General features: G+C 39.1%; 1 protein-coding gene across 1 annotated transcript in view; it reads left to right on the top strand.

Moving 5' to 3' along the window:
• Nucleotides 1–27,061, top strand: part of AR (androgen receptor) — a 217,631-nt gene that overhangs the window by 115,338 nt on the left and 75,232 nt on the right. Inside the window, exon 2 of the mRNA XM_044234492.1 lies at nt 11,791–11,942. Within this exon, the coding sequence (XP_044090427.1) occupies nt 11,791–11,942 (152 nt within the window). The remainder of the gene's footprint in view (nt 1–11,790; nt 11,943–27,061) is intronic.

Genomic DNA, 27,061 nt, shown 5'->3' with positions numbered 1-27,061 from the left:
AATGCAAACTGGTGCAGCCACTCTGGAATACAGTACGGAGTTTCCTCAAAAAGTTAAAAAGACAGCTACCCTGCCATCCAGCAACTGCACTTCTGGGTATTTGCCCAAAGATTAAAAAAGTTTAACTCAAAGGGATACATGCAACCTTACGTTTATTGAAGTATTATTTACAATAGTCAAGATATGGAAGCAACACAACTGTCCATCCACAGATGAATAGATGAGGAAGATTGGTAGCTATCTATTGATATCTATCTATGCAATCCATCTATCTATTACTCAGCCATAAAAAACACTGAAATCTTTCCATTTGCAACATGGATGGACCTAGAAGGTATAATGCTGAGTAAAATAAATCAGCCAGAGAAAACAAAATACCATATGATTTCACTCATATGTGGAATTTAAGAAACAAAACAAATGAACAAAGGAAAAAGAGAAAGAAAAAAAGAAAACAGACTTTTAGCTATAGACTACCAGAGAGGAGGTGGCTGGGGGATTGGGTGAAATAGGTGAAGGGAATTAAGAGTACGCTTATTATGATGAGCACTGACTAATATATAGAACTGCTGAATCACTATATTGTACACCCGAAACTAATATAACACTGTATGTTAATTATACTGGAATTTTAAAAATAAATAATTAACAATGAAACAAAAACCAAAATAGTCTTGAGATAGAAGAATAAAGTTGGAGGATCCACACTTCCTGATTCCAAACCTTACTAAAAGTTACAGCAATCAGGACTGTGAGGTATTGGCATAAGTGATACATAGGAAAATGAAATACACTTGAGAGGCCCCAAGTAAACACTTACATTATGATTAACTGAGTTTTTTAAGATTTTATTTATTTATTTATTTGACAGAGAGAGAGAGATAGCGAGAGAGGGAACACAAGCAAGGGGAGTGGGAGAGGGAGCCCAGTGCAGGGCTGGATCCCAGAACCTGGGCATCATGGCCTGAGTCAAAGGCAGGTGCCCTGGTTAATCGATTTTCAACAATGATGCCATGATCATTCAATGGGAGAAAGAATAGTATTTCCAACAAATAGGACAACTAGATATTCACATGCAAAGAAGTGAAGTTGGACCACTTCTTGTTTTATTGTTTGTTTCAAGTTTTTATTTAAATTCTAATCAGTTAACATGAAGCTTAATATTGGCTTCAGCAGTAGAATTTAGTGATTCATCACTTACATATAACACCCAGTGCTCATCACAACATATGCCTTCCTTAATACCCATCATCCTTTTAGCCCATCCCCCACCCACCTCCCATCCAGCAACCCTCAGTTTGTTCTCCGTAGTTAAGAGTCTCATGTTTTGCTTCCCTCTCTTCATTCTTCCTTCCCCTATGATCATGTTTTGTAAATTCCACATATGAGTGAAATCATATGCTACCACCTCTTTATACCATGCACAGAAATTATCTCAATATATTATGTACCTAAATGCTAGAACAAAGACATTAAGCCTCAAAGAAAATATAGAGTAAATCTTTGTGACCATATGTTAGGCTAGGGTTTCTTAGTTTATAACACCAAAGGCACAGCAACATCAGAAAGAAAGGTGATAAATCAGACTTAATCAAATTTTAAAACATTTGCGCTACAAATGATACCATGGCGGGGGGGTGGGAGGTTGGGGTACCAGGTGGTGGGTATTATAGAGGGCACGGCTTGCATGGAGCACTGGGTGTGGTGAAAAAATAATGAATAATGTTTTTCTGAAAATAAATAAATTGAAAAAAAAAGGAAAAAAAAAAGAAAGTAAAACTCCAACCCACAGAATAAGACATTTGTGAGTCATATATCTGATAAACATATTGAATCTAAAATATGTAAAGAACTCTTAGAATTCAATGATAAAAGGGAAAATAACCCAATTTTAAAACGTGCAAAATTTTTGGATAGACATTTCTTCAAAGAAGATGTACAAATTAAAAATGCTCAACACCATTACTCATTAGAGAAATGCAAATCAAGACCAAAATATGACACCACTTCACACTCACTAAGATGACTAGTAAAAAAGACAAATAGCTTGGATGTGGAGAAATTACAGCCGTTATAAAATTGATGGTAAAAATGTGAAATGGTGCAGCCACTTTGGAAACTAACCTGGAAGTTCATGAAAGTGTTACCACTTGAACTTTTATATATGACTTGTTTATCAATATTCATTGGAGCATTATTCATAATAGCCAAAGTGAAAGAAATTCAGAAGTCCCTCAACTGATGAATGGGTAATCAAAGAGTGGTATATCCATGCAATGGAATATTACACAGAAATAACAAATGAAACAATGATACATGCTACAATGTGGATGAATCTTAAAAACATGCTACACGTGAGCATTGAGTGTTATACACAACTAAAGAATTGTTGAACACTACATCAAAAACTAATGAGGGGCGCCTGGGTGGATTAGTGGGTTAAGCCTCTGCCTTCGGCTCAGGTCATAATCCCAGAGTCCTGGGATCCAGCCCCACATCGGGCTCTCTGCTCAGCAGGGAGCCTGCTTCCCCCTCTCTCTGCCTGCCTCTCTGCCTACTCATGATCTCTGTCAAATAAATGATATCTTTAAAAAAAACTAATGATATACTACATGTTGGCTAATTGAAGATAATAAAAAATTATGCCAAATGAAAGAAGCAAGTCACAAAAGATTGTATTGTATAACTCCATTTATATTGAAAGCCCATAAAGGGCAAATCTTTACATAGCATAATCTTCTCCAGTTCTCTCCATGTTGATGTAAAAGTTGGGTATTCATCCTTTCTGATGGCTGAGTAATATTCCATTTTATGTATGAACTACATCTTCTTTATCCATTCTTCTGTTGAAAGACATCTTGGCTCCTTCCACAGTTTGGCTATTGTGGACATTGCTGCTATGAACATTGGGGTATACGTGGCCCTTCTTTTCATTACATCTGTATCTTTGGAGTAAATACCCAGTAGTGCAATTGCAGGGTCATATGGGAGTTCCAATTTTAATTTTTTGAGGAATCTCACACTATTTTCCAAAGTGGCTGCACCAGCTTGCATTCCCACCAATAGTGTAAGAAGGTTCCCCCTTTCTCCATATCCTCTCCAACACTTGTTGTTTACTGTCTTATTAATTTTGGCCATTCTAACTGGTATAAGGTGGTATCTCAATGTGTTTTTGATTTGAATCTCCCTGATGGCTAATGGTGATGAACATTTTTTCATGTTTCTGTTAGCTATTTGTATGTCTTCTTCAGATAAGTGTCTGTTCATGTCTTCTGCCCATTTTTTTGACTTGATTATCTGGTTTTCTTGGGGTGTTGAGTTGGAGAAGTTCTTTATAGAGCTTGGATATCAGCCCTTTGTCTGTACTGTCATTTGCAAATATCTTCTCTCATTCCATGGGTTGTCTAAGTGAATGAAATAAGTCAAGCAGAGAAAGTCAATTATCATGTGATTTCACTTATTTGTGGAACATAAGTAATAGTATGGAAAACATTAGGAGAAGGAAGGGAAAAATGAAGGGGGGGAATCGGAGGGGGAGGTGGATCATGGGAGACTATGACTCCAGACAATAAACTGGGAATTTTAGAGGGAAAGGGGCGGGGGATGGGTTATCCCAGTGATGGGTATTGAGAAGAGGGCATGTGTTGCATGGAGCACTAGTTGTTATATGCAAACAATGAATCATGAAACGCTACATCAAAAACTAATGATATACTGCATGGTGACTAATAAGATAATAAAAATAGACAAATACATGCAAACATACATACATAAAGTGTTAGTCTATTCTATTTTTTTTAAAGGGCAAATCTTTAGAGACAGAAAGTAAATTAGAGTCTGAGAGAAGGAAGGAATGGGGAGTGACTGTTCATGAGTATGGAGTTTCTTTTTGGAGTGATGAAAATATTATAAAATTAGTTTATGGTAATAGATGTGAATATGACAAAATAGGTGAATTTTATGGTATGTGAATAATATATCAATGAACTTATAAAAAACTAACTAAATTAAACCTAGGTTATAAAATAAGTATCCTATGGCCTTGGCAATTTAGAATAGTAGGAGAATAAGGATTTTGGTAGAAATAATGGCAGGTGTGAATTCTGGCTTTGCCACTTACTAGCCATATGAACTCAGAAGTTATTTACCTTATCTAATTTCCAGTTTGCATTATCTTCAAAGAGTAATGATACCTACCTCACAGCTAGCTTTTTAGAACCCAGTTCTTCTCCCATGTCTCCTTCCTACCCCTTTCTTGTTTGATTATTACAATAATGGTCATTTGCTAAGCACTGTGCCAGCAACAGTGTGGATGGCTTAACCTCCAAAATCTCACTGAATCCTGGTAGCAGTCTTGTGAATTCTATATTTCTATATCCGTTTTACACATGAAGAAATTGAAGCCAAATGATTTGTTCAAGGTCATTCTGTTAGAAAGTGGCAAAGATGGGCATGAAAACCAGATCTTCTGCCTATATATCTTTCCACTTCAATAAGGCATTACTAAAGAGAATTGTAGACCTGTGAAGTAAAGTCATACAGCATTTTTTTTATTTTAATTTTTTAATTTACATTTTAGTTAGCATAAAGTGCAATATTGTTTCTTGGAGTAGAATTCAGTGATTCATCACTAACATATAACACTCAGTGTCCAACACAACAAATGGCCTCTTAAATACCCATTATACATCTAGGCCATTCCCCACCCACTGCCCTCCATCCACCCTCAGTTCTCTATCATTAAGACCCTTTTAAGGACTTGTTTTTTTCTTTCCTTTTGTTCTTTCCTCACTTCCCATATGTTCAGCTGTTTTCTTTCTTAATTTCTGCATATGAGTGAGATCATATGGTATTTGTCTTTCTCTGACTGACTTATTTCACTTAGCATTACACTCTCTAGCTCCATCCATGTTGCAAATGGCGAGATTTCATTCTTTTTGATGGCTGAGTAATATTCTATTTTATATGTTTATAACATTTTCTTTATCCATTCATCAGTTGATGAACATTTGTGTTCTCTCCATAGTTTAGCTATTGTTGATAATGCTGCTATAAACATCAGGGCTCATGTACCTCTTTGAATCCATACTCTTGTATCATTTAGGTAAATACCTAGTAGTGCACTTGCTGGGTCACAGGGTAGATGTATTTTTAACTTTTTAAGGAACATCCATATTGTTCTTCAGTTTGCATTCCCACCAACAGTGCAAGAGGATTCCCTTTTCTCCACAACCTTTCAACACCTGTTGTTTCTTATGTTGTTAATTTTAACCATTCTGACAGGTGTGAGGTTGTATCTCATCATAGTTTTGATTTGTATTTCACTGGTGTTGAATGATCCCAAGGATCTTTTCATGTGTCTGTTAGCCATCTGGATGTCTTCTTTGGAAAAGTATCTATTCGTGTCTTCTGCCCATTTCTTAACTGGATTATTTGTTTCTGGGGCGTTGAGTTTGATAAGTTCTTTATAGATTTTGGATACGAACTCTTTATCTGATAAACATTTTCAAGAATCTTCTCCCATTTTGTAGGCTGCCCTTTAGTTTTGTTGATTGTTTCCTTTGCTGTGCAGAAGCGTTTTATCTTGATAAAGTCCCAATAGTTCATTTTTGCTTTTATTTCCCTTGCCTCCAGAGACATGTCTAGTAAGAAGTTGTTATGGCCAGGATCAAAGAGGTTTCTGCCTGTGTTCTTCCCTAGAATTTTAATAGTTTCCTGTCTCTCATTTAGGTCTTTCATCCGTTTTGAATTTATTCTTGTGTATGGTGAAAGAAAGTGGTCCAGTTTCATTCTCTTGCATGTGGCTGTCCATGTGGCTGAGTCCCCTAGGCTCCTTAGTCAGGTAGTACTTTTAAAAGAAAACGTTGACTGGGGACACCTGGGTGGCTCAGTCAGTTAAGCATCTGCCTTAGGTTCAGGTCATGATCCAGCAGTCCTGGGATCGAGCCCACACTGGGCTCCCCACTCAGAAGTGAGCCTGCTTCCAGCCCTCCCTCTGAAACTCCCTCCACTCATGCTCTATCTCTCTTCTCTTTTCTCTCTCTTTCTCTCTCTCTCTCTCTCATATACCTGGATAAATAAAAAATCTTAAAGAAAAAAAAAGAAAACCTGACTGTCCACTTGGACAGTCATCAAATTTCAAATCTCAGGCTTGCAGAGGGTAAAGAAGCTACAAGTCTTACATTGTTACTCTGTCAGTTTCTCCACTGAAATAACCCTTGTGCCCATGAAGAAATAGGCACAAAAGTGGGATAAGATAATTAATTTTTATGAATTTTTATCTTAAAATTCATGTACAGTTGTCATTATATTCCACAATGTGATTAAGAAAAAATGTTTTAGGGACGCCTGGGTGGCTCAGTTGGTTAAGCAGCTGCCTTCAGCTCAGGTCATGATCCCAGCGTCCTGGGATCGAGTCCCACATTGGGCTCCTTGCTCAGCAGGGAGCCTGCTTCTCCCTCTGCCTCTGCCTGCCATTCTGTCTGCCTGTGCTCGCTCTCTCTCCCTCTCTCTCTCTGATAAATAAATAAAATCTTTAAAAAAAAAAGAAAAAAAAGAAAAAATGTTTTAAGTTACTAAACATCAGGAAAAATATACTTTTGTGGTTTTGTTTGTTTTTGTTTTATTATTTTTTTGTTAAGTTTTTTAAATTTTTAAATTTTTTTTCTGTGTTCCAAGATTCATTGTTTATGTACCACACCCAGTGGTCAATGCAATATGTGTCCTCCTTAATACCCACCACCAGGCTCACCCAACCCCCAACACCCTCCCCTCTAAAACCCTCAGCTTGTTTCTCAGTGTTCACAGTCTCTCACGGTTTGCTTTTTTAAAGATGTTTAGTGGTTTTCTAAATTTCTTCTTGTTCAAAAAGTGCGGAGATAAGTATGAAAAGATACACGTTTACACATCTAGCCTTTTTTCCCTTTTCTCTCCACTTATATTTACCTTTTTCTAAATGCATTGTATAGCCAAAAAAGATGATTTTTTTTAAATTTTAAGGATATTAGAGATTTCTCCCCCTTTTTATGGTAAGGCAAATGGTAAAGGCAACCTGTACTATAATGCAGCTATCATGTACTAGGCACAGGAAGAAGGGCTTAACAATTTAATGTAATTCTCACAAAAGCCCTTTAGGTTAGAAAACATCCCCAGTCTCCAGATGAGAGTTCAAAGCCCTGCTGAGTTGACATTCATCTACCAGACAAGGAAAATTAGTCTGTGACTTTTGCATTTCACCTTGGTTCCAAAAGTCTTTGCAGAACTTGCTTAAGGTAGTTAAGACCCTTTAATGTATTTTCAAGTCTGAGAGACAGACAGACTGGGATGATAGCTAGGGGCTAAAGATTTCTTTTTTTTTTTTTTTTAATTTTTTTTTTCCAATTTATTTATTTTCAGAAAAACAGTATTCATTATTTTTTCACCACACCCAGTGCTCCATGCAAGCCGTGCCCTCTATAATACCCACCACCTGGTACCCCCAACCTCCCACCCCCCCCCCGCCACTTCAAACCCCTCAGACTGTTTTTCAGAGTCCATAGTCTCTCATGGTTCACCTCTAGGGGCTAAAGATTTCTGAGCCCAATTTCCCCATAGTTGAGCTGGCATTTGTAATGTCACTAGTAATCCACTTTTATTTAATTAATTGTGAAACTGTTGAAGAAAAGCAAGTCATATTCTGGTTTGGGAAACTTCCATTTTCTATGGCAGCACTGTTAAGACTCATGAAACTGAGTGTACTGCATAGGGATAATAAATGAGTGTGTAACCCAGGGGAGGCAAGAAGAAATGCAAATGCTGCATGCAAATTCTGAACTTACTTGTTCTCAAAGCAAACCTCTGCTGGTCTTGCACTTAGGATGTTATTTAGGAAGATGTTAGAAACTTCTCAGATTGTTATTCTTTCTTTTACTATGTGCTATTATAGCCATACAAGGCATGCATGTATCATATAAGTTAGTCATACAGCATAATAATAAAATGAACACTCAAGAGCCTGGTTAAAAAATAAGAACATTAAAACCAGTTTTTGTTTGTTTGTTTACTGCTCTAACTCCAGGACCTAGAATCATGCCTGGTATGTGGTAGACAATAAATATTTTTGAATGAATTCATAAATCAACTTGTATCCTCCTTTCTTAGATCATTAACCGCAGTCTCCCCATAGAAATAACTGTTATCCTATATTGCAGATTTATTGTTACCTTGTGTGTATATGTTATTTCATATATATATGCATATACATACATATATATGTGTGTCTATGTATGTATGTGTATATGTGTGTATACACACACACACACACATATATTCCCAAATTATATATTGTTTACTTTTGCCTTTTTTTGGACATGTATGTAGTAGAATCATATAATATGTAGGCCATTGTAATTTATGTCTTTTATGCAATATTTGCTGGTTAGATTCACCTACATGTACCTGTATTCTCTTCCTTGTCATTGCTGTGTTGTGTTTTATTGAGTGAGTGTGCTGTAATTTAGCCTTTCTCCTCTTAGTGGATGCTTATCATTTTTGCCTTTATGAATAAATCTGCTATGACCATTTCTATACATGCTTCCTGGTACAAATGTGTATGAGTTTCTCAGGGATATAAACCTGAGATAGGGACTCTGGTCGTAATTTTCATTTCCAATGCCCAAAGGTCAACCCATGTGGCAGAACTGAAATGTGCCTTTTGTCCACACTAGGTCAGGGTCAGTAAGAATGCTGTCCAAAAATATTTTTCCAGAAAAAGGAGGGGTAGGTAGGTAGAGACCAGCTAGCCTGGAGAGTTTAAAAGACATCTCAGGCCTTTAGTCAAAATGGCTTGTAATTGGGAAATGTTCAAATTCTAAAATCGTCTTTATTATTTCTCTTCTTCTTCCTCCTCTTTTATAGTTATTTTTTAAATAGTGCATTTTATTAAACTTATATCTAATAAAATATCAATGACTTTCTTCAGTCTTTAAGTATTGACTATAAATTTGTTTATATTATTTCGAACAATTTGAACTGTATTTTAAAATAAGACGAAAATGTATGTTCCTTAAAGGCTATTTTTCAAAAAGACATCTTATTTATGCAGGTTTCCATATTGTATATCTAATATTTATTTTCCAGTCATATGATAAAAATTAGTCTTTATCATTATCATCTCATTTACCCCTATATACTTTTATAAGTTTCAAAAAAAATTCCCGTCTTTTTTTTCCAATTTATTTATTTTCAGAAAAACAGTATTCATTATTTTTTCACCATACCCAGTGCTCCATGCAAGCCGTGCCCTCTATAATACCCACCACCTGGTACCCCAACCTCCCACCCCCCTGGCCAAAAATTCCCATCTTTGAGGTGCTTCCTTATCTGCAGTAATCTGTACTCTGCTTTATTATATTATCTACTATGTTATTTTATAGTTTCTTACTTCCCATCTGTCTTCTCTACTAGATAATAGGTTTCTTAGAGGAAGTATGTAATGTATTGATTGTCACAATATCCCCAGCACCGAACCCTTTGTTTGGTTCATAGGGCTAGGTGCTAGGAGTTGAGTTAATCTATCTCATTTCAACCTTCAATTTTATAACATAGTTAGTCATGGGTTGTGAATCAGCCCTTTGAAGTCAGACTTACCTAGAATGGAATCTGGCATTTCCAGTTATGAGACGAGTGATCTTGAACATGTTCAATTTTACTGAACATCAGCTTCCTCTCCTATGATATAGAGATGATACAGAGCTACCTGGCATGGTTTTGGGGGGAGATTAAATGAGATGATATATATGAAACGGCCTGGCACATAAAGTATCTAAATACATTTTTTTAGTTTATTTGAATGTCTTGCATTAGTTCCAGAAATTTTTTTTTAAAAAAAGGGAAAAGGATGAAGACATCTACAAAAATAAAAACAAAAAACTTCTGCTTCTCCTTGTTTTGTGAATGAGAATGGGAATACAATTTTTTACCCAAGGAAATGATATTTTTAGCCAAAGGAATGATGCTTTTAACATTTGGCCCATTTATATATGGAAAGTGAGCTATTTGCCTGTGGAATTTGTGGTCCTGCTAGTCTTGTTTTGGTGGACAAACTCCTGCTGGCTTTCTAAAGTCAGGTTAAGAAAGGGAGAGCCTGTGGTGAGGTGGTGGGGGTGGGGATATAGGCCACCATAGCCAGCTGCTGGGTTTGCATATCAGCTAAGCATTTTGAGTGGTTTCTGTTGTACTTGGGACTTGAATCAAGGCTGATATTTGTGTCTTAGAGGTAAAGTGCTAAATTTTCCTTGCTTTTGCCCTGCCAGGGCTGATCCGTGTTTATTAAGGGGAGGATAACATTTCATGCTTTTTTTGATTCTGATGACTATGCTGAGCATGATAATCAAAGAGCCATGTGTAGAAAGTGAGAGAGTGGCAGGAAGATGATAAGGTAATGGGAACTGTATTGGATTTGCAGCCAAATATCCTGGACTTGTTGTCAAATCATTTTGGGGTTCACCTCTCTGAATCTTTCTTCATATGATGTAATGAAAGAAAAAATATTTATCAGAGTTGTTTTGAAGTGTAGAAATTATCCGACACAGCAAATAGGCTGCTATTAAGGCTTTCTTTCCTTTTTTTCCTTTCCTTTCCTTTCCTTTATAAAGAAGAAGTGCTCATAAAAATATGGTTACATTCCTGTAGATGAGAATATGGGCAATTACCATCTACCTTAGGCAGATTAACCCAGGAGGTCATTTGAATTTTGTTCAATGTTTAGACATGGGACATAGGAGAGAAAAAAATTGACCTTTGCCTAGAAGAACTATGTTTCATTTGTTTAATCTTGAATTAATTACTATGGGAGACTCAGAATTACACTTCTATTAAAGATTCAGGATTGGCTTTCTGACCCTCTCCTTCACATCCACCTGAAAGGACTCAGATACAGATCTTCTTAAGACATAGGAAGTTTAGATTAGGTGATCCCTGAAGCTCCATCCTAGCCTAAGGACCCTATGAGTATTTTAATGGTCAAGTGTTGAGATGGTAGCCTGAGAAATTTCCAGCATTACTGTGTATCACTTCCCAACAAGAGCCTCAGGCATAAAGGATTCTGCTACTTTATGTTGTAGAATGAAGAGGAGGGGATGTTCATGTGATCTACAGAGATGGCTAAAGAAAGTGAAGGAATTGGGGTGGGGGAGAACAAATCAGACCAGAATGATAATACAAATCATGATCCCTCATTTGTGTATTCATTTTAAAGGATTTTTATCCTTTATACAATTTATACTGCCACTTAGAATAGTAGTTCGGTAGGATGGACAATGTTATTGACAGGTGAGAGTGAGGCTCAGAGAGCTAGAGAAAAGCATACCAAACTGTTTTGTTTAGACTTTTTTTTGCCTTCGATCTCTCTTTGGATAAGGTAAGGCCATAGAGCTGGGTTCAGACCATTTAACTGCTCTGAAATTGTTGCCAGAACCACCCTAAGTTAGAGACTTTAACCTCAGGTTTCTGTCTTCATCCTTCCCTCATTTAAACTTAGCCCATGAGACTGGCTGACCCCAGAGAACTTGAATTCCTTAGCAGGGTTCCAAAAGGTTCTGTCCACATGACAAGACACCCTACAGACATCATCCCTAGAAGAACCAGAAAAAAAATCAGCTTCACACTGACCCAATTAAGTAAGGAATAATTTTATTTCATAAAAGTTAATAATTTACACATGTAGCTTGCTCCTGAAAACCTCAGACTTCTATCCTCTTATCTCTGCCAACCACTGACAATTATTGCATTGTTTCTCATGTGTCTTTTCAGTTTGGAGACTGCCAGAGATCATGTTCTACCCATTGACTATTACTTTCCACCCCAGAAGACCTGCCTGATTTGCGGCGATGAAGCTTCTGGCTGTCACTATGGAGCTCTCACTTGTGGAAGCTGCAAAGTCTTCTTTAAAAGGGCAGCTGAAGGTAATGGGACTTGCACACTCAAATCTTTTTCCCTTTCTCCTTTATCTTATATAGAGAGACACCAGTCTTCCTGAGCCCAGGATTTTATCATCTCAGAGACAAAGTCACTGGCAGGACCCTCTCAAAGAACCTAAGAACCTAAAGAAGAAAGTTTTTACATTTGCTTATCCCCTGGCTTTGGCAACCTTGGTAGAACAGCCAATGTAGTCAATAAGTGATCCTACGTGGTGTTTAGAGCTTGGGGTGGTCCTAAGAATGGAAGAAAATCAATGATTTGAAAAGTTGTAATTTCTTCCCTGCTTGTGTTTCATTCTGCTGTGTAGTGAGGGGATAAAATGTCTTTATTAGAGAAGTTAGAAGTGGAGAAACCCCAACTGAGTCCCCACCTATTCTCTGCAGTGTGTATGGGACTGTTCCTTCACAAAGTCTCCTTGTCCTCAGCCTCAGAAAGGAAGTGTTCTTGCTGTTCAGGGACCATCGGTCTGTGCACCTGCTCCCTCCTGCTACTGCCTCCTTGTGCCCTCTTTGCATTAGTAGCCCCCAAGTAAATAAATATCAAGAATGCAAAATACTTTTATTCTTTCCATAGATCCTACAATAAGAACTATCATTTCTAGACCTCCCACGTATGCTAGTGATTCCTTCCTTCGCAATCAACCTGGCATCAAATCTCCTACTCATCCACTCCATCCTCCATCCTCTAATAAGGGCTTCTTTTCTCAATAGGACACTGATAAGCAGCCCCTAGACATACCTATTCTGCTCTGGGGGGCAAACCCTGTTGTCAAACACCAGCATCTACTCCTATATCCACTTTCCACAAGGGAAATACTTCCTGACAAAGTCTTTCCTACCCCCTCCTGGCCTGGACGTGTTGAGTTCCAAGTCAGAACCAAAACAGCATTTCCTTAGTTAAGGACAAAAAACCCTGTGGACACTCATAAAAGTGGCAGGTATATAAGCCACACTTTTCACCAGAAATGTAAGGGCATCCCTCAGAGGATAACAGAAGCAACAGGGAGTTCTTGGCATCTGGAGAAAAGGTGCAAAACAGGTGTCCTTTTCTGGTATTCCCATTGACAACCAATTGGAATGGTGATTGCTTTTTCCTCATTTTAGACGGGTGGCAGTAATAGCTATAAAACAGAAAATTGTTATTTTGTTTTCTTCCAGTCCCCAAAGCAACAAGGAGACAGCCAGCTTTTAGTATTACTGAAAACATGGTGCATGTTCCTTCCATACCCCCAAGTGGCCTATTGCTGCTGCACAAACTGAGCTAGTATAAGGTCCAGGGCCCCAGTACTGTCCCTAGGCAGTTTAGAAAGAGACACAGAGATCAGTTCCTGCCTTTTTTTTTAAGATTTTATTTATTTGACAGAGAGAGATGACAAGTAGGCAGAGAGGCAGGCAGAGAGGAGAGGAAGCAGGCTCCCTGTGGAGCAGAGAGCCTGATGCGGGGCTCGATCCCAGGACACTGGGATCATGACCTGAGCTGAAGGCAGAGACTTTAACCCACTGAGCCACACAGTTCCTGCCTTTCTTAAGAGTACTTACAGAAAGATGCCTGTCAGAAAAGAAAGTGAGGAACAGTCTGAACACATCAGATCACCCTCAGTTTCCCCAGTGAGAATCTGCTTCCTCCCTTTCCCCCATCATCCAGTAGGTCCTGCCTATAGAGCAGAGAATAAACCAGAGCACTCTTCTAGAGATAGTGTGTCAGTAAGCCCAAGCAACACAGGAAGAGCAGCCATATCAGTTGGGGAAAGAGTTCAAGTAAGCAACTGAGAAAGCAAATTGAATAGTCAGATAGATTAGGTTGTATTTAATGCTGCCTCTGGGTTTTACAAATCTGCGTCACAATACTGTTGTTTTTGAAAAACAGGGAAAGTGATCAAACATATTGTAAAAGGGAATATTTTGCTGTCATAACATATTCCACATGGGAGCTTTCTTCAGAAGCTGGGGCTGAAGAGGGGAGAAAGGCAGAATGGCAGCTGGCAGAGCTGCACGATGGTGTGGATCTTTTTTTTTTTTCTTTTTTCTTTCAATTTATTTATTTTCAGAAAAACAGTATTCATTATTTTTTCACCACACCCAGTGCTCCATGCAAGCCGTGCCCTCTACAATACCCACCACCTGGTACCCCAACCTCCCACCCCCCCGCCACTTCAAACCCTTCAGACTGTTTTTCAGAGTCCATAGTCTCTCATGGTTCACCTCCCCTTCCAATTTACCCAAATTCCCTTCTCCTCTCTAACGCCCCTTGTCCTCCATGCTATTTGTTATGCTCCACAAATAAGTGAAACCATATGATGGTGTGGATCTTGGGCTATTTGAGAATACGGAAGCGGAAAGGGCTAATCACTCAACTTAAAGAATACTTGGAAATTCAGCAAGATCTCAAAATGCTCTAGACTTTAGAATCACTCAAGTTAGGGAAACTTGGTAATATTTTCTTTGAGAAAATGAGCCTCTGTGAGCTCAGGGGGCCAAATATCCTTGACTGCTTGAAATATTAAAAGTCACAAATGGATTGCTTAGAAAGCTACAAAGCCTCTTGTTTCCTTTGGAATATGAACCCCAGGTTCCGGTCCTGAATCCTTTGAGGGATAAGAGAAGGTGGTTTACACACACAAACACACACACCCCAAGCAAATAAAAAAAGGCATTTTCTTTCTCCTTCCATCTGTAAAGCTTGTTGGCTGGAGTTTACTGCTGTCATTATCTCTATTTGAAGGCAAGGGGTTGTCTTATTATCCACAGAGAACATTTATTGATTTGTTTTTCCCCCCATTTTTACAATGTGTCCTTATCACCCCAGTGGCCTTTATGAAAGTGATTCTGAATCTGCCTTGTTGAAACTTGGAATTCCACCTGTCTTGGAGAGGGTGGGAACACAAATCTTTCTTTTCCTCATTTGTTTGTTGTTGTCAGTTAAGTCAGACTTATTCAGAGTGTTGATTACCACTTTATTCATGGTTTCAAAAATCTCTGGACTGGGCACAGGTACAAGACTTAAAAGCCTGGCACATCAGACAGAAATCCATTTCTAGCTTTGGTAGTTCATAAAGCATGAGGCTTTAATGCTGTCATTGGTGCAAGGCTCAGCACGGAGTCAATTGTAATCTAGCCAGATTTTTTTATAGAGGAGGAGGAAGAAGAGGGAGCCTCATATTTTCTCATTGTCAGTAATTCTGGGAGTTTGGGGTGAGGATTAGGCTAGTCAGAGAGGTATCTGCATATTTTGATATTTAAAAAAATAATGATGTTAAGCCATGGGGATAAAATCACTAAAATCTGGTTGAGGAAAACTCTGTGTGTGTGTGTGTGTCTGTGTGTCTGTGTGTCTGTGTGTCTGTGTGTCTGGGTCTGGGTGTGTGCATACATGGTCGTGCAGTTGGAGGATGTTCTGTGGGCTAGAAACAGGCATAAGGAGAATCAGCTAGTTGATGGGGTGATGGGATGACCAGGGAAGTGACAGGGGAAGGCATATTGAATGCCATCTAAAAGGCCAGGAAATCAAAGGAAGGTGATGCCTGTACACACCAATAGAGTGGCTCAGAGGGGTTTTAGTTGTCTGGATTTGAATAATTAATTTTCCTTTTTGGACTTCAATTTTCTCTGTCTATAAGATAAGGGATGTAAGTTAGGTTTTTTTTTTCTTGTTTGTTTGTTTTTAAGAGAAAGTGAGCATGAGTGGAGTGGGTGGGGTGGAGGGAAAGGAAGAGAGAGAGAATCCCAAGTATGCTTCATGCTCAGTGTGGAGCCTGATGTCAGGCTCAGTTTCATGACCAGGAGATGGTGACCTGAGCCTAAACCAAGAGTTGGATGCTTAATAGACTGAGTCACCCAGACGCCCCTAGATATTTTTTTAAAATATTTTATTTATTTATTTGACAGACAGAGATCACAAGTAGGCAGAAAGGCAGGCAGAGAGAGAGAGAGAGAGGAGGAAGCAGGCTCTCTGTTAAGCAGGGAGCCCAATGCGGAGCTTGATTCCAGGACCCTGGGATCATGACCTGAGCTAAAGGCAGAGGCTTTAACCCACTCAGCCACCCAGGCACCCCACCCCTAGATATTTTTCATATGCCTTTCCAGTTTTGACTTTTTATGATGGCTCTACAAATTACATACATTATCACTGCCAAAATTATTACATCAACAAACAAACATGCGTTTCTATGTATATGCACTTTTCGTTTTGCCTTCCTAACAGGTGGTGAACCCTAGCTCCCATTCTTTTAAAAACCAATTTTCAGATGAGGTTAGAGCCGGTTAAGAAAGTGCACTGTGGACGGGCTAGGTTAAAATTCAGGACTCTGAGATTCCGCCTTCCCCCAGCATTGTGACCATAGTTGGATAACTTCCTTTCTTTTCCATTTTCTCATCTGGAAAATCAAGACATAAATCCCCATGTCCACCACATCATGTTTCAAAGAGGGTTAATTAGTTCATCATGTGCACTATGTGCTCAAGAATTTACTATTTTTCAGACATTTTCTAGTAAAACATTGGAGATTGTGCATCCATTTGTTTTGTACACATGGAGTGCTGTTTGGTACACATCATAAAATTGAAACTGTAGTTTACATTCTGGACTCAAAGAATTATACCATTGTCACTGATGTTTATAATATGTCCCAATTTAGTATTCTTGGCAAATTTTATAAAAGTATGGCTTTGATTCCCTCTCTCACCCCAGGTTTTTGTGAGGGAAGAAATGTAAGTGAACCCTCATTGAACTCTTTCTGTCCTTCAAATCCACTCTTTACCACCTCAACTCATGTGGAATTAAATATTACTCCTCGTTTGGAGTCATGCAGAGAGTTTTTTATGCCTTTCAGTGTCCTCTTCACTCCCTGGCTTTTTGAGTAACATTTCCCAGGGGCAAATTAACTATGCTAGGAGGATCTGCTTGCAGCTTCAACAGAGCCTTGATCAGGTACATTTGGCCAAGGAATTGACTGATCCTGTTGCACCAATCCTAGATAACTTTTCACAAAGTTCCTCTTACCTTTTATCTTTCTCAGGTTTTTCTAAATGTCAAAGCCAGAATTTATAGCAGAGGATCAGCCAAATTTTTCTATAAAGGACCAGGTAGTAAATATTTTAGGCTTTGTGGGCCATATGGTCTCTGACTTGACTACTTAACTCTGCCTTTGTAGCCTGGGAACAGCCCTAGACAATACTAAGCTAATGGATGTTGCTGTATTACAGTAAAACTTTATGGACACAGAAATTTTGAATTTCATTTAATTTCCCATGCCATTCAGTATATTTTTCTTTTGATCTTTTTCAGCCATTTAAAATCTAAAGATCATTCTCAGCTCTTGAGCCACACAGAAACAAGTGGCACACTGGATTTGGTTTGTGAACTCTAGTTTTTGACTCCTGCTTTGGATGGTCACTCCTGTGCTTGCAAATCTACAGAGTAAATTACACTCTTTCCAGCTTCTGGTATTTTAGTAACTCTCTAGATTATCTGATTTTCAACATTCTTCTGAGTGGCCAAAGTTTGCATGTCTTGTTTGTCCGGAATGCTGATCTAGTGGTTTCTAGGTCTTGAACACTTTTTAGAAAAGCCAGGAAAAAAGTAAATTAATACAGAAATGCTAGAAGAGGACACATTTTTCCTAATGATCTAGTAACTCATTCCCCTTTATAATACCCATAACTTGAAAATATTTCATATGGTTCCTAGACTTTTGCACTGTAAACATATGGGTAACTATGAAATACATACAAATGAGTTTTGCTTCATGCCACATAAAACCCAAGTGGTAAAGAAGACAGACATTGGGGACTATCTGATACTAAGTGGTGTAGAAAAACTCTGTCTGGTAGAAAGTAGGCCCCAGGTGGTCAGCTGAGTTATGGATCTGCCATATATTTCCCCATAATTCTTTGCCTTTACACATTTCTGGCTTAATTCTGGTTGTCCCCATAACAAGACCAGACAACAGGCCTTCAGAATAAATAATTTAGCTCTGTAACACACTGCAGTTGATATTTATTCAAGTCTTGATAGTGCCCCATTTGGGAGCCATGTCAAGAATTTGCCATTGCTGCTATATAGTGCTCTGAGCCTCCTTATTTATAGCATATACATTTTATGATTAACAAGAAGTTTCTATGTCACTTGCAAGCTTTTCTGAGTCCATTGCCTGCTTCCACCTTATGTTATTATTCCCCAGTCTGTTATATTTTTAAAGCCCATGTGCTGTAGCCAGATCTTTTTTCTATCCTTCACAGAATCTCTTGGTAATTGTGAAACTGTGTGTAGTAGATCTTCGCAGTTGGCTTCTATTGTAAGGGTAAATGTTAGAACCACCTTTTTTCCAAAGGTGGGAGTTATTTCTTACTTCTGTGGGCTGTACTCCCATAGCAAGAAACACACTATCCTTCAAAATGATCAAACTCTGTGATGAGCCATTATTTCAAAAAACAATCTCTTCAGCTATAACAGCTATGCATGCATAGTTCTGAAACCTATTATTCAGGTGTTTGCACTCCTATTCATGGCTGGGCAACTGCTCTCAGCATTCCAAGTAGGCAGGTAAACCTGTACCTCCAGAAGAGAGTACAGAAGAGGAAACTTTCTTTTCTACGAAAGAAGAAACTGTGATTTGGAGGTGAGTTAATCTTTATAAAGAGAGTAAAGATTAGAATTCTCAGTCTCTTTGCTTCCAGTCTTTGTTTCAGTTCCTGGGGCACCCCAGTAGAATCTCCTCAGCTCCTGGCTAGACTAGGGACTCCCTTCTACTGAATACCTCATAAGAACAGGCCTAGTAGTAATCTGCTCATGCATTTAGCCAGTAAACATTTATTAGATGCTTACTACATGTGAGATACTAGGCTCACATACACAGGATATAGAGCTTGACTCAAGGAGCTTGGTGATCATAATCCTGAACATTTTTTTTAAGAAAGGGAGAGTGTGCATGTGCAGGTGGGGGGGGGGGCAGGAGCAGAGTGGGAGAGAAAGAGAGAGAAAGAGAGATGGAGAGAATCTTAAGAAGGCTTTTTGCCTGGTACAAAGCCTGATGTAGGGCTCCAGCTCATGACCCTGAGATCATGACCTGAGCTGAAATCAAGAGTCAGATGCTTAACCAACTGAGCCAACCAGGTGCTCTAATCCTGGACATCTTTAAATCTTTTTAGTGAATGCAGGACCACGATATCCAATGCTCATTTGTTTGTTGTTTTTTTTTTTGTTTTTTTGTTTGTTTGTTTGTTTGTTTAAGATTTTGTTTATTTGACAGAGAGAGAGATCACAAGTAGGCAGAGAGGCAGGCAGAGAGAGAGAGAGAGAGAGGGGTAAGCAGGCTCCCACTGAGCAGAGAGCCCAATGTGGGGCTCGACCCCAGAACCCTGAGTGGAAGGCAGAGGGTTCTTGACCCCAGAACCTTCAAGCGGAAGGCTTGACCCCATGACCTGAGTGGAAGGCAGAGGCATAACCCACTGAGCCACCCAGGTGTCCCTCCACTGCTCATTTGAACTTCACAATTATCTGGGACAGAAGGCAAAGTCAAAAGTGAGGCTTTTCCAGTTAATCAACAGGTCATAAATGGAATAACTAGAATTTGAATCCAGGTGTTCTGAGTCCAAAGATAACAGTCACTCTGCTATAGCACATCTTCCCCTCAAATATATAAACATACTAACCCAGAGTATAAAGAAAGGGTTATGCCTAGGCAAACAAGAAAAACAACAGTGAAGAGGAACAATAGAGTCAGAAATGACAGAAAGAAATTAAGGAAGACATAAATATTGTGGGGAGAAACCAAGGAGCCACTAAGTAGCACTAATTTGACAGGGAGCTTGTCTTCCTAAGAAAGCCCCAAATACTTAAAAAGAGCTGGTGATTTATCAGCAGATTCTTCATTAGGTAGGGCCAGGGACATGCGAACCATAGTGCTTTGACCACCTCCTGCTCTTCATAGGGAAAATTATGATTCTGATACACCCAGTCTTGCTGGCTTCTAATTCACTTTCATCACAGTCACAGAACAGAAAGCATAATTTAACACCTTTTCTCAAGAGAAGTTTGCTAATTACCAAGCTCTAAGGGAACAGTTCAGAGAGCATATATATGTATGTGAGCCCAGTATCTCACATGTAGTAAGCATGTGTGTGTGTGTATAAATACACACACACACACACACACACACACACACACACACACACACACAAATAGTAGAGGCCTGATTCTTTGAACCTTGGCTTTGAGCCTTCTCAAAGTGTACCACAGAATGTTTTCCATGGTGCCAGGAGCAAGAGAAATTTATTTTCCTCCCCTTTGATGTCAAAAACAGAAAATGCTATATTTCAGGAAAGAGGTAAAAAGTCATAAAATCTTGTTGTCTTTTAAAATTTTGATCTTCCTTTCTCTCCTGAGATGCATCATAATGTGGACAGACCTTGATTTCTTGGTAGTAACTGCATGTGGGCCCTGAGACTGGGCTTCTCACAGTTCCATAAGTTACATAAACATTCCTATAGCCCTGTGGTTACAACCTCTTTCACTTTGTGGACAGCTAATTCAGCCATGAGTTGTTTGATGAAAAGACAAAAGATTTGTAATGCTTGGAGTCTTAAAATGTTAATCTTTTAGAATATGAAGAAAAGAAACTTAGAAATCTAAAAATCTGAGCAAATCATTTTATGGACAAGGAAACTGAGGCTCAGAGAGAGGAAATGGCTTTTCCAGGTTTACAGACATAAAACTGGTAGAAATTAGGGCTGTCTAGAGGTTTCTTGTTTCTTATCTGAGGGGCTCTCTCGCCTCACAGCCAATTAGTAGAGTCACAGAGATTGTTATCTTGAAAGCCCCCAAATTATGTGAGGCAGCACAATAAATCCTTAGAATAACCCTTGCCTCCCCAAAAGTGATCAGACCCTGTGAGTCCCCTCTGCTTCCACCATGTGTAAGAGCATCTTCTGAAAGTACATAATTTTCCCTTTAGCAGGGGAAAAAGTACTAATGCTAGTCTGTAGCAGAAGGGCTCTATGAGACATTTTATGATATGAAGATTCTTGCAAGTTCTCATGTGTATAAATGAGTACTTTTATTTTCTTTGAGAGAGTTTCATGGTTTTCATGTGATTCTCAGAGGTCCTGTAACACAGAAAAGATTACAGACTGCTAGTCCAGTTTAGTCTTTGATAAGGAATTTATGGACTCACAAAAGAGTAGCCTGACTAAAGGGATACCCAAAATGGCTGATGACTGGCACTTTCCCCACATGGTGTCCTTCTATTCAACAGTGGGTGCTTACTTAATGTGTACATGAGACCTCTACCAGGCACTGGGATAAGAGATATTAACAAAAACTATTACTTGGGCACTAAGTATGCCCAATATTGCTTTATAGACATTTTCTTATTCTGTCCTCACAACAACCCTATGATGTAGGTATTATTATTGTCCCCAGTTTGAAAGGTGAACTGAGGGATAGAAGAGTCAAAATGACTTCCCAAAGTCATAAAACTAGTTAATGGATGTGGAGTGAATATGACAGAGAGTTCTCAACATAACAGGGATAAGTTGCTGAACTAGAAATACACACACAATCCCCTACAGCATACAGAATAAGAAAAGGAGTTGTTTTACCTGGAAGTTTGTGAAGGCTCCACAGAAATGTTAAAGGTTGATTTACATCTTGGGGGATGTATAATAATTTGCTAGGTACAAAAAGGTAGGAAGGGAACTTTAGAAAGAGGGAACAGACTAGCCAAAGACAGGATTACATGAAAGCAAGAGGTCTATTTGAGAAACATACAGTACAGAGACGGTTGAGTTCCCCTTACCACATGCAGCAGGTCCCTTGAACAGCCGTCAGTTAGCATTTTGTGCCTGCCCCACACCATGCCCAGTTACACATTCCTGTCCTATACTAATCTCTGGGCTTTTTGGAAGTAGGCTGCTGTCTTGGTAGTGGAAAAGTGCAATGCAAGAGCACCAAAAGGGCTCTGCTTCTGCCATTGACTTACCATGTGACTTTGGGCATGTCTCATTCCCTCCATGCATAACAAACCTCCGTATGAATAATAAAGTAGTTGGACTATATGGTTTTGAAGAATTTAGCAGTGAATCTGTAACAACTGAAATATTTCAAATAAAGCTCTAAAATCTTATAGATACTCCATTTCTATCAGATGTGATACAAATCAGATGTGACAGATGTGTCCATTTGTAAGTGGTTCACTTTATTATGCATCAGCCATGGGAAATAGGTAGACCTGAGTTCAATCCCAAGTCACTTAACTTCTCTGTGTTTCTGTGAGGAGAGTAATCACTTACATGACTCTTGTAAGAACCAATAATGTTTAACACAGCTCCCGGTGCCCAGTAAGTTTTGGTTTCTTCTCTTGGAATAAAGCTTTAGCCATTGGCACATACACACTTGTGGTGTCCCCTGGGAAACCAGAAAGGGAAGATGGGAAATGGTATTTGTGTTAGTCCCCTGGTTAATATAGGGCACACACACACACACACACACACACACACCTTTTCAGTATTATGTAATTACTGATCAGAAAGGGCCAATAGTATCTAATGTAAGGTGCGTGCACACGCACACACACACACACACACACACACACACACACCACACACATTCCTCTTCAGTGTTACTTAATTACTGATCAGAAAGAGCCAATAGTATTTGTATAAGAATATAGCAAAGGTTAGTTTCTTTCTTCCTTCTTTGTCTTCCAGGGCACTATGTGTAACATTCTCCAGACAGCTCAGCAAGCACATACTTCATTGATTATCCTGGCTTCCAGGCTCTGGACTTGAAGGTGTTATAGCTTTCTGTGTGTCTTCATCTTCAAAACTTGTCTGACCTCCCTGGTAAGCAGGTCCATAGCCATAGGCCAGGACAAAAGCTAATAAAGGTCCTAAATTATCCTCCATGTTCTTCAGCCATTGGTTTCCCTTGTCCAGCCAGAGGTATGTTTTAAAGTATTTTGAGGCCAGATTCAACAGAAACCTGAGCCAGAACCTGTGCAAATAAAATTTTAAGGCTTCTTTTCCTGAAGCCAGATGGATATTTTTGAAACCAAACCAGGTTGTCTTTTATGTAGAGCGTTGCCTTCTATATTATTGGTTATTAGGCCTCTTGGAGATGAATTGTAGTGTTATTATTTTTGTTATTGTTTTTGAGGGTAAGGGGCATTTCTTTCAAAAATAGGATAATGTCTTAATATGACCTATGACTCTACTGTGTTTGAAATGAAACGCTGGTGATATGCTGGAATTCATTCTGCTTCCCATAGATTGGCTATACATCTCTCCATCCCCACTCACTCTTCAATGTTGATTCTTCCAAGAGTGAGCCAGCCAAAATCAATGTGTAGCATACTGCTTATCTCTAACTCTTACCTGAATCACATTCAGATCTTACCTAAAACCCTATGTGTTTAGGGGATGGTTAATAACCTCTCAGGGGCCCCCAGGGCCCATTAGTAGGTGGATATCCAGTTCTTGAGGCTCCTTAGCTCTGTTCAGCTTCAAAATACAGACAAGGATGGTCCTTTATTTGTGTTGATTATAACTAAATGTGTCCTCCTTCCCACTACCCTGCCTCTTCTGCCACCAAACCTGTTTAACCTCCATGCCTCTCCAGAAACTCCTCTGTAGTCCATGGTTACTTAGAAAACATTTTTTTCTTAAGCAGAGAAAGTCAATTATCATATTGTTTCACTTACTTGTGGTTCATAAGAAATACCATGGAGGACATTAGGAGAAGGAAAGGAAAAGTGAACTGGGGGAAATCAGAGGGGGAAATGAACCATGAGAGACTGTGAACTCTGAGAAACAAACTGAGGGTTTTAGTGGGAGGGGAGGGATGAGCCTGGTAGTAGATATTAAAGAGGGCATGTATTGCATGGAACACTGGGTGTGGTGCATAAACAATGAATCTTGGAATACTGAAAAAATAAAATAAAATTAAGAAAAAAAAAGGTTTTTTTTTGTCTTCTTTGAACCTTGATGAGGACTAGCCAGCAAATTTAGATTCAGATTATGATTATATGGGAGCACAAATAAATGTAGAAAACAAAAGAAAGGGGCTTGGATATGTGGAGTGACTTCTCATCTAACTAAGAGCCTTACAAAGATACTAAAATTGTCTGTACCTAGAAGCCCTTATTGATATAGGAGTAAAATGCTTGATTTAAGTCCAAAGTTTGTTAACTGCGTGACCTTGGGAAAAAATGACATCTCCTCCCTGAGCTTATTTAGTCTTCTCACCTGTGAAATGAGGATAAGGATGACCATCCCAGTTATAAGAATTGCATGAGGTTGGAGTGCCTGAGTGGCTCAGCTGATTGAGTGTCTGACTCTTGGTTTCAGCTCAGATTATGATCTCAAGGTCATAAGACCAAGCCCTACATCCAGCTCTGTGCTCAGTGAGGAGTCTGCTTGGGTTTCTCTCCCACCTCCTCCTGTCTCATAAATAAAATATTAAAAAAAAGAATTACATGAGGTAAGGCAACTGCAAGTTTCCTTGCATTGTGTCAGACTTTAAAAAATAGAGTGAACAAAACACTGTAGACAATGTCTTCTACTACCTGAATGAAAAATCAGCCCCATGTCAAATTATAGAATGTTTCTAGGGGGTCCCATGATTTCACTGTGGAAATGCTAGTAACATTAAATAATTCATGTGTTGCTATTTACATATATAATTTGGTAGTAATTATTTTCAGACAGATAGCATATTTCAGATGCAATTCAGAATATAATAGTTCTGCAAATTTTTGAGTACCAAAAAACACAAAAGGAGTTGGCTAGAGCAATTCTGGGCAGCACAGAGCTCCTAGGTCCTGTCTCCTAGTTAGAGGGAATTAGATTTTGGGTATTTGTATTCTCATGGTCTAGTGGCAGAGAAGAAATGTTGGAGGTGAGTAGCTTATATTCATTCATTTTTCTCAACAAGCACGTATTGTGTCATGCCCTGTGTGGGCCCAGAGATAAGTGTGAGTTGGCCCTGTTGTCAGGGAGTTTCTAGTCTAATGGACATACTCTCCAAGGTCAGTTAAGTTTTTGTTTTTTAATTTTTATTTATTTTTATTTCTTTTCAGTGTTTCAGAATTCATTGTTTATGCACCATACCCAGTGCTCCATGCGATACATGCCCTCCATAATAACCACCACCAGGCTCACCCAACCCCCACCTCCTCCCCTCCAAAACCCTCAGTTTACTTCTCAGAATCCACAGTCTCTCATGGTTCATCACCCCCTCCAATTTCCCCCAAATCACTTCTCCTTTACATCTCCCCATGTCCTCCGTGTTATTCCTTATGTTCCACAAATAAACAAAACCATAGGATAATTGAAGGTCAACTAAGTTTTTTTTTTTTTTTTTTTAGTGTTTTTTTTTTTTCCCCAGTTTATTTATTTTCAGAAAAACAGTATTCATTATTTTTTCACCACACCCAGTGCTCCATGCAAGCTGTGCCCTCTATAATACCCACCACCTGGTACCCCAACCTCCCACCCCCCCGCCACTTCAAACCCCTCAGACTGTTTTTCAGAGTCCATAGTCTCTCATGGTTCACCTCCCCTTCCAATTTACCCAAATTCCCTACTACTCTCTAACGCCCCTTGTCCTCCATGCTATTGGTTATGCTCCACAAATGAGTGAAACCATATGATAATTGACTCTCTCTGCTTGACTGATTTCACTCAGCATAATCTCTTCCAGTCCCGTCCATGTTGCTACAAAAGTTGGATATTCGTCCTTTCTGATGGAGGCATAATACTCCATAGTGTATATGGACCACATCTTCCTTATCCATTCATCCGTTGAAGGGCATCTTGGTTCTTTCCATAGTTTGGCGACTGTGGCCATTGCTGCTATAAACATTGGGGTACAGATGGCCCTTCTTTTCACGACATCTGTATCTTTGGGGTAAATACCCAGGAGTGCAATTGCAGGGTCGTAGGGAAGCTCTATTTTTAATTTCTTGAGGAATCTCCACACTGTTCTCCAAAGAGGCTGCACCAACTTGCATTCCCACCAACAGTGTAAGAGGGTTCCCCTTTCTCCACATCCTCTCCAACACATGTTGTTTCCTGTTTTGTTAATTTTGGCCATTCTAACTGGTGTAAGGTGATATCTCAATGTGGTTTTAATTTGAATCTCCCTGAGGGCTAATGATGATGAGCATTTTTTCATGTGTCTGATAGCCATTTGTATTTCTTGATTGGAGAAGTGTCTGTTCATATCTTCTGCCCATTTTTTGATGTGTTTGTCTGTTTCGTGTGGGTTGAGTTTGAGGAGTTCATTATAGATCCTGGATATCAACCTTTTGTCTGTACTGTCATTTGCAAATATCTTCTCCCATTCCGTGGGTTGCCTCTTTGTTTTTTTGACTGTTTCCTTTGCTGTGCAGAAGCTTTTGATTTTGATGAAGTCCCAGAAGTCTATTTTCGCTTTTGTTTCCTTTGCCTTTGGAGACGTATCTTGAAAGAAGTTGCTGTGGCTGATATCGAAGAGATTACTGCCTATGTTCTCCTCTAAGATTCTGATAGATTCCTGTCTCACGTTGAGGTCTTTTATCCATTTTGAGTTGATCTTTGTGTACGGTGTAAGAGAATGGTCGAGTTTCATTCTTCTACATATAGCTGTCCAGCTTTCCCAGCACCATTTATTGAAGAGACTGTCTTTTTTCCACTGTATATTTTTTCCTGTTTTGTCAAAGATTATGAAGGTCAACTAAGTTTTAAAACAACTCTGACTAAGACCATCACAATTTGAGGGGCCAGTCCCTATAAGCAGGTCTGGAAGCCTTATCAAGAATAACAAACAATAATGATGATAATAGTCATAGCAGCTAATATTTACTGAACATTTTCTATGTGTTCGGCATTACACTAAGTGCTTTCTTAAACTTCACAACACCCCTATGAGGTAGTAGATGCTTGCAAATGAGGAAACTGAGGTACAGAGGACTAAGAGAACAGGAAGGGAACTAATCCGTCTCAGTAAAACATACTTTCAGCCACTATTATATATCGGGCCTTCTGCTAAGAACTAAGGAGAGAGATAAGAGTAAAAAATCTCAGTTCAGCAGGAGCAACAGATAAGCACACAAGTGAGGCAAGCATAT

Source organism: Neovison vison, chromosome X (genome assembly GCF_020171115.1).
Source record: "Neovison vison isolate M4711 chromosome X, ASM_NN_V1, whole genome shotgun sequence".
Classification (NCBI taxonomy): Eukaryota; Metazoa; Chordata; class Mammalia; order Carnivora; family Mustelidae; genus Neogale; species Neogale vison.
The sequence above is the reverse complement of the archived record's forward strand: the minus strand, read 5'-3'. Positions and strand labels throughout refer to the sequence as shown.